Consider the following 8731-nt stretch of genomic DNA (forward strand, 5'->3'; position numbering starts at 1 on the left):
ATAATGGACTGTAGAACAGCAGATGGCAGTAATGCAACAAATCGGATGCCAACTGTCGTAAAACCCCGACGAAGAGGAAAAAGAAGAAGAGCGATGAGACGATCACACACCGTTTAAAAAAACCGCGGGAAACGGACGACACACACATCCTCCTGCTTCTGCTTCGTTTAAACTTTCAGCTCACATAAGGTAACATTTTAACACACAATATATACAATATATAACATTTACAATATTCCCCCAGAGAGTTTTCTCCAGTTTTTTTTTTCTTCCTGGATTTATCTTTAAATGTGGATAAACAAAAAAATCAATGCAAACTGTTTTTTGAAAGGCTGTAAATGCTTGTTGTGAGTGTTATCTGTGAAGGAAAGAGAGAAAGACACTTCCACTCTCGTGTATGAACACCAAATGTGTTTGGATCAGTGCTGTTTTCACTATAGGATGTGTGTGCCTGCTGAAGAGGAGAATATTATTGGATGCACTGCATAAAAAAAATTAGGTAAAATACCAAAAAAAAAAAATTTACCGTAAAAAAAAAAAAAAAAAAAAAAAAATACATTTTAGGTTTACAGATATAATGTTCACAGTAAAAACCTAAAAAAGTAAAAATCATTTAATTTCTGACAAATGAAAAATGCCACTGAAACCACTGACAAAACAGGTGATGAGAAATATACATCATGAAATATATATATATCATATTTTCCATATTTGGTCTATATACATTTAAATATTTATTTATTTTTTTTTTTGCCACAACATGGGATTAATCAATGCAAGCTGATGAATAGTTTTTCCCGTTATCATAGTTTATAGTTATATGGTAACAAAAGTGTAACTAACATTCAACTGGTTCTTTTTTAAGTTTTATTTGCGATTTGAATTTTGTGAGTGGGACGCTTTCGCTTTCGTTTTTAGAATTCTCGATATTTTCACGTTTCACAAGAAATGATAATTATCTGTTCTGCTTACATCTATGCACCTTTCACTTTTTAAGACTAAAAAAATGCTTGAAAGATGGATTCGTTGTTATTGTCTTAATGAAAATCACAGCGTTAATAAAACAGTAGGCTACAATGGCCGACTAGGTGTATTAATAAAAAATAATAAGACGAGGCATGGCATACACAGCATGCTGTATTATATCAAAACTATAGATTACCTTAAAAGGACTTTGATTATATATCGACTAATAAATTACAGAAAGTTTAGCAAACACTGTGGAATCAAAAATAAATAAATAGCGCCTCCAGCATAACGTCAGGAAACAGCAAAGATAACATATAATTTGAAAAGAACTTTTCAAAATGAAAACAAAAAGAACATTCTAAATAAATTATAAGGGGCCTTTCGAAATCTATGGATACACCCGAAGCGCTCACGTGATCGGTGAAATCTGACTCCAACTTTACCTACCACTTTCTATGTCCATCTATCGATCTTTTTTTCTTTCTTTTTCTTTTCTTTTTTTTTGTAACTTTGTGAAATCGTGTTGAATGTGTCACTGTTTTAAATAAATTTAAAGGGAGCACTCTGCACGCTGTATACGATAATATATTCAGAACGTAAATAAAACTTGTGTTTTTCATGACTGACAAACGGCCACGTAGACTATGACACAGAGATAGCTAACTACTACACTATATAGAAAAATAATAATTTCAGAAGCACATATGTGATTCTGCAACCGAGCCTGGTCCAAACGCAGGATTTAGGTAAGGAAACTGTTATTATTTGTATTGGCTGCCACACCAAATCATGCACACCTGCTTGCTTTTCTGTTTAATTTAACAGTGTGAACATGTATATATGCTTTAATAACAAATAATTGTAACACTTTACAATAAGGTTCGATTATTAGTTAGTTGATGTATTAAAGTGTATGGACGTGTTAGTTAATTATTGTTAAGTGTTACATAAATTATGTATTTCGAGCGTTCACTTGAAGATATTAACAGCCCTGCACACATGATACTGAAATAATGCAATGAACATTAATTTAACAACATTAGATGTAAGATAAAACCCTAATGTACACAACTGATAAGAAAAAACTGAAAAGAAACCGATACTTCAACGAAAAAACATCAAATGTGAAGTCATGCAGGGTATTCTGGGAATGTCAATTTACGTTTTTCTTCCACTGTAAATTATACAATGATGCTTTTTTACTTCCAAAATATGTAATTTTAATAGTATTTTACTGTAAAATAGCTTTTTTTTTCAATAAAATTATTGAATACTGTGCTTGAGATAATTTTATCAGATGTAACTCATTAATCTTTGGGATCATCATTTGTATTTGTACTTTTCACAGAAACACTGACTTGCCAACATCACTGTTGCTCATCATCGCCATGAAGAATAATAGCATTTTGAAATACTTTGAGGTGACAAAATGCAAACCATTAAGAAGCATGGATTTATATATCTTATTTATTGGAATACATTTTCAAATTTCTTTGCTTGGCTATTTACAGTCTTATGTTGAACATTGTATTGAATTTTTTAGCCTCAGTGTAAATGTGAAGATTGTTAACTATTTCAGAAAAGGCAGAATGAGAGTAACACTGGAGATAGAAGGGCGTCACAAACTGCTATCAATGCTCAGGTAAGGTCATGATATTTAAATAATAATGATTCAGGTCTAAAAATTTATTTTAGGTAATTGTTCATGTATCTGAAAAAGAGACAATGAAGACATGCAGGCCATGCAAACGAGCAAGCGCAAGTGAACCAGTATTTTAAAAATGTTCTCCCTCTGCATTTGGTTTTGCATGTATATTCAAAGAGTTTCAGTAAGTAACAGATTTCAGTCAGTTCCTCATACAAAGCTAATGTATGGCTTTAGAAGACTTGCAATATAGTTAATAATACCAAAGTCCCTTTAAGGTAAGTCATGTCACTTGGTGGCCATCTTTGAAACGCCTCTCGGGCATCCAAGTGCAACTCCTATCTCTTTGAATGAGGAAACATCAAATTCTATAAAACTTTGCACTAGGCTTGCGATTAAATTTCATTTTTGAAATCACCAAAGAAATCTGATTACAACTGTGTCATACTTGTTGTTTATTTTGCTCAAATAACGTTATAAAAAGCTTATTATTCAGGCTAGATCAGCCAGTGCGCATGCGCAGTTCTGAGCGCACGTCTCATAGCGTTGACTGTTTCTATTCGCTTGTTAAGTCTGAAGTCACGTGTCACCGCTTCCGTGTCCAAACGCTCTATCAGATACCACGAGAAAACAACAAAAGTTGCTAATATACACTCACAATGTGATATAATACTACCAAAAAAATTATAATCCTACCCTTTAACTCCATACCATGCATGTTACAGAAACTGAGAATCTTAGAGTGCACTTTTGTTTAATTATGCGTGGCAGTATTATAAAATTCAATGCTAATTTGGTAAATGTCCTAAACTGTATTAGATTCAAGTGTATTTAATTAATTAATAAAAATTACATATATGATATTTATTTTTGCTACTGCCATTGTTCTAGGAAAAAAATCATACGAGCAAGAAAAAAGGAAAGGGGCTTGGAACTAAAGGCCGTGATCCACTAAAGGTTTGTTGCATACTGACATATCACTAAATAAATTATTTATGGGTGCTCATGAAAAAGTGTTTGTGTGGAATTTCTCTAAAAAAATGTTTTATGAAGACATGTTAGCATATCGCCCTTTTTGCTCATCATTCATTATGATTTACACTGAACAATATTATAAATGCAACACTTTTGTTTTGCCCCCATTTTTCATGAGCTGAACTCAAAGATCTAAGGCCTATTTCTCTCAAATATTGTTCACAAATCTGTCTAAATCTGTGTTAGTGAGCACTTCTCCTTTGCCGAGATAATCCATCCACCTCACAGGTGTGGCATATCAAGATGCTGATCAGTCAGTATGATTATTGCACAGGTGTTCCTTAGGCTGGCCACAATAAAAGGCCACTCTAAAATGTGCAGTTTTACTGTATTGGGGGGTCCGAAAACCAGTCAGTATCTGGTGTGGCCACCATTTGCCTCACGCAGTACAGCACATCTCCTTCGCATAGAGTTGATCAGGTTGTTGATTGTGGCCTGTGGAATGTTGGTCCACTTCTCTTCAATGGCTGTGTGAAGTTGCTGGATATTGGCAGGAACTGGAACACGCTGTCGTATACACCGATCCAGAGCATCCCAAACATGCTCAATGGGTGACATGTCAGGTGAGTATGTTGGCCATGCAAGAACTGGGATGTTTTCAGCTTCCAGGAATTGTGTACAGACCCTTGCAACATGGGGCCGTGGATTATCATGCTGCAACATGAGGTGATGGTCGTGGATGAATGGCACAACAGTGGACCTCAGGATCTCGTCACGGTATCTCTGTGCATTCAAAATGCCATCAATAAAATGCACCTGTGTTTGTTTTCCATAACATATGCCTGCCCATACCATAACCCCAGGGGAAGTCGTGGCCTAACAGTTAGAGTGTTGGACTTGCAATCCAAGGGTTGCAAGTTTGAGTCTCAGGCCGGCAGGAATTGTGGGTGGGTGGAGTGAATGTACAGCGCTCTTTTCACCTTCAATACCACGACTGAGGTGTCCTTGAGCAAGGCACCAAACCCCCAACTGCTCCCTGGGTGCTGCAGCATAAATGGCTGCCCACTGCTGCGGGTGTGTGTTCATGGTGTGTGTTCACTGCTGTGTGTGTGCAATTTGGATGGGTTAAAAGCAGAGCACGAATTCCGAGTATGGGTCACCATACTTGGCTGTATGTCACGTCACTTTTTTTTGTCACTTTTTTTTGGCCACTCTATCCAAAACATTGACATCAGCAAACTGCTCACCCAAACGATGCCATACACGCTGTCTGCCATCTGCCCTGTACAGTAAAAAACCCGGATTCATCCATGAAGAGAACACCTCTCCAAAGTGGCAGACGCAATCGAATGTGAGCATGTGCCCACTCAAGTCGGTTACGACGACGAACTGCAGTCAGGTCGAGACCCTGATGAGGATGACGAGCATGCAGATGAGCTGCCCTGAGACGGTTTCTGACAGTTTGTGTAGAAATTCTTTGGTTATGCAAACCGATTGTTGCCGCAGCTGTCGGGGTGGCTGGTCTCAGACGATCTTGGAGGTGAAGATGCTGGATGTGGAGGTCCTGGGCTGGTGTGGTTACACGTGGTCTGCGGTTGTGAGGCCGGTTGGATGTACTGCCAAATTCTTTGAAATACCTTTGGAGACTGCTTATGGTAGTAAAAAATTACCATTCAATTCACGGGCAACAGCTCTGGTGGACATTCCTGCAATCAGCATGCCAATTGGACGCTCCCTCACAGATTTAGACAGATTTGTGAACAATATTTGAAAGAAATAGGCCTTTTGTGTACATAGAAAAAGTCTTAGATCTTTGAGATCAGCTCATGAAAAATGGTGGCAAAAACAAAAGTGTTGTGTTTATAATTTTGTTCAGTGTACAACATGATGGTATAACCATTTAGACTGGTGATCTCATATTAGCAATTTGACAACATTTCATATTCGTTCACTCAGGAAAGAACAAACCATTTTTGTAAGGAGAAAGTGGAAGAGGGACAATCAAAAAGTCATCTGCAGCAGGTATGAGACTTTTAATAATTGAGGTGAAACTCATATCATGTAAGTGAATAAATGTACCTCAGGTGTTTTGTATTACTGTTAGCTAAATCCATGAAAAAAAAACTTGATGTTGGCAAACTTCATTTTAAGAACGTGTTCTTTACTGTTCTTCTGAATTCAACAGCGTGCTGAAGGGCAAAGCCACACATTTAATTTCCGCTACAATAATGACAAATATACAGTGGCGTGTGATACATCCAAGTCTGTCCTCGATGCTCTTAATACAAACAAGATTTTCAAAAACATTAAAGAAAACAACAAGAAGAAAGAAATAGTGATCCAGAGATCCAAAGGAGCAGTTCCTAGAGCGGCTATCAAGGCCGATTTCCCCTGCTGTCTTATTGAAAAACATGAGCTCTTAGACATATCCTTCATTAAAAATCATGGAAATGTTGCTACAAAGAAAAAAACAACTGAAAGGCTTTCAATCTCCAATGAATCAAAAAGCTTAGTAATATTTTACATTAAAACAAAAGGGGGGAAGAAAGTGAAACGGTTAATGAAAAACAATGAGCTGAGGAAGAAGGTTGAAGATGTTTGTGTGTATGCGTTCAAAGACGACAAACTGAATGCTGCTCTTCGGCGTGATGGACGATTCATCAATGCCATATTCAATAAACAGTGTGTACTCTATAACTTGGAGAGCGAGACAAACTATGAAATGTCAAAGACCGTAGAGCATCTGGATGGAAAGCATTTTGAGATCATTGTTATCAGTGACCACAACCAGCCAGATAGCCAAGATTTTGCCTTGAGTGATGACGGCACTGAAATGAATGAAGCTTCAGCCGCTGATTTGAAAGAAAATGTTGATCATAATGAACATCCCATCAACACTGAACAAGAAGAAACACAGAAGAGAAGCACGATGAAATCCACAAAACCACAAATACACAAAACTAATTCTCCTAAAATAATTCCAAAGTCTGAAGAGATTCTAGCAATTCTGCGTGCTCAGTTTAAAGATTTACTGGAGATATTAATGCAGAGAGAGAACCTGAAGAACAAAACCGAGATCAAAAAGTTCTTTAGAGCAGAATATGATAAAAGTGTTCAGAGTTTCTTGGAAGTGAAGAAAGTGAAGCAGCTCATGAAACTCTCTGACTCTGTGTGTCAGATTCGAGTGGAGGGATCCGCCAGAGGAACCGGCTTCTTACTCTTTGACAGATTCATCCTCACTAACGCTCATGTTGTTGGAGAATTTGACCCTTTCACCAGGAAGCTTTCAAAGACCTTCACAGCAGTATTTGGCTATGAAGATCTGGAAGCAAAGAAGACAAGGTGTGTGCCGGTCAAGGAACATCTCGCAGCGTACTATCATGGAAATATCAACACAGAAACATATCTTGACTTTGCTCTTCTTGAACTGAAAGATGCTGATGAAATGGCTGACTGTCCTGGATTGCTCAGTCGATACATTCATGGCCCCCCTCCTAACCGTGGTGGGATCTGCATTGTGGGACATCCGGGTGAAGGGGTCAAGAAAATGGACCCCTGCTTCATCATTGGGAAAGAGAATCTACAAGAGGCTGCAGATAAACACATCTCTGAGAATGTCAATTTCATTCATGTGATGACACAACAGTCTTTGGCAGAGAAATGGGAAATGCATGACAACCAGATCATTTATAACTCCTGTTTCTTTCACGGATCTTCTGGCTCTCCAGTTTTTGACGAAGACTGCTATCTGATTGGTGTGCACACTGGTGGCTACGCGTACAAAGGAGAAAATTGTAAAACTAGGAGCATTATGGAATACGCTTATTCCATGCAGCCCATCCTGGACAGTATCATCACACAGGCCAAGGAAAGTGAGAGATCCGACATCTTGAAATTACTCTCTGAATATAAATCTTTTAATCTTAACTTGGAAGACAATGATGTTGACATGGAAGAAGATCCACAAAATCAGGAAGATTTTATATGAGCAATGGGATAGTACAGTCTTGAGTCCTGATTGATGCAACATCCATTTGTTTTTATGAAATATAAAAAATTTCATTTATCTTGAGGTATTCAGGCATGTTCAACATACAATTTCATTCAGTAATGTATAAATTCTGTATGATCATTGGATGCCTTTATGCTTATCATTGGTTATGGGTTTTATTTTCATTGTTAATCTGTTCTTTCTGTAACATTCATTCTGTTTCTTTATGTAGCAACCAGAAAACAAACTACATCTTTGTTAGATCAGACAGCATTATTGTGTTTGTATAATTCCAAAGCATTAATGATACTTTGCTTAAATTCTAGAAATTCTCCAAAGTGATAGATCGACACAAAATGAAAATTGTTATAAATTATTCAAACTCATATCATTTCATACCTGCATGACTGGCTTTCTTCTGTAGAACACAAAATATATTAAACAAAAATTGTTTGGAAAAACACGAGTAAATCATGACAGAATTTTTGGGTTAACTATCCATTAAGGGGTTAACAATAACCATTGTTCTTCAATATTTTTGATTGCTCCAGCACTGTTCAATGCTGCAGACATTTGTACTTTCTACTGCTTCAGAAATACGCCCACAGCTGCATGTATACCCTAAAATCATCTGTTTTATTACTTTCTATTTTGTGCCTCATTTTCGCTATATTAAATAATCATGCTTAAAAATAGTTTGGCCTCATTCTTGACTCTAATAGAACAAAGAACTTTCTGATTAATAAACACAACATATTTAATATTATGAACAGATTATTGAATCTTATTGTTCTTAAGATTTATGCAATAAAAAGTAAACAACCTGCTGCTCATGGATAAGTGTTCCTCTATAATAGATCAACACAATAAATAAAAGAAACTCAGTTCTAAGCTGCTCCTTTTACTTGAAAGTGAAAGTGACGTGACATACAGCCAAGTGGCGGTTTATAGAACTTATTTCATGTCCTATAAACCGCCACTTATTTGCCAAGTTCTTGACATCTTGGTAAAAGATGGGAGCCCAAAATAAGATGATATCCTGTATTTGTATATTCAAAGATGAAAGACAGAAAAATTTATATTTTACAAAGGTGGTTTACATGTGGCAACACAGCAAGCATCATATAAGCAGCAGTAGTTCACTGAAGGTG

General features: G+C 36.8%; 1 protein-coding gene across 3 annotated transcripts; it reads left to right on the plus strand.

Annotated features, from left to right (window-relative positions):
• The first annotated feature begins 32 nt into the window (after positions 1-32).
• Positions 33-8272, plus strand: fam111.1 (family with sequence similarity 111.1). 3 transcript variants are annotated; one of them, XM_042752362.1, is made up of 6 exons: positions 33-189; positions 2318-2390; positions 2549-2611; positions 3506-3571; positions 5546-5611; positions 5775-8272. In XM_042752362.1, the coding sequence occupies exons 2-6, from the start codon at positions 2358-2360 to the stop codon at positions 7575-7577; spliced, it is 2031 nt and encodes a 676-aa protein (XP_042608296.1). In that variant the 5' UTR covers positions 33-189; positions 2318-2357; the 3' UTR covers positions 7578-8272. The 3 variants fall into 3 exon arrangements, with proteins under 3 accessions (XP_042608296.1, XP_042608287.1, XP_042608307.1); XM_042752353.1 differs by lacking the exon at positions 33-189 and adding an exon at positions 307-499; XM_042752373.1 differs by lacking the exon at positions 33-189 and adding an exon at positions 800-1715.
• The last annotated feature ends 459 nt before the right edge of the window (positions 8273-8731 follow it).

Source organism: Cyprinus carpio, chromosome A5 (genome assembly GCF_018340385.1).
Source record: "Cyprinus carpio isolate SPL01 chromosome A5, ASM1834038v1, whole genome shotgun sequence".
NCBI classification, from domain to species: Eukaryota; Metazoa; Chordata; class Actinopteri; order Cypriniformes; family Cyprinidae; genus Cyprinus; species Cyprinus carpio.

Coding starts and splice junctions, on each gene's coding strand:
- fam111.1 (XM_042752353.1), top strand. CDS start 477: ATGCACTGCATAAAAAAAATTAG. Junction 3,572..5,545: donor AAGGCCGTGATCCACTAAAG/GTTTGTTGCATA, acceptor TCGTTCACTCAG/GAAAGAACAAACCATTTTTG. Junction 5,612..5,774: donor CAAAAAGTCATCTGCAGCAG/GTATGAGACTTT, acceptor TGAATTCAACAG/CGTGCTGAAGGGCAAAGCCA.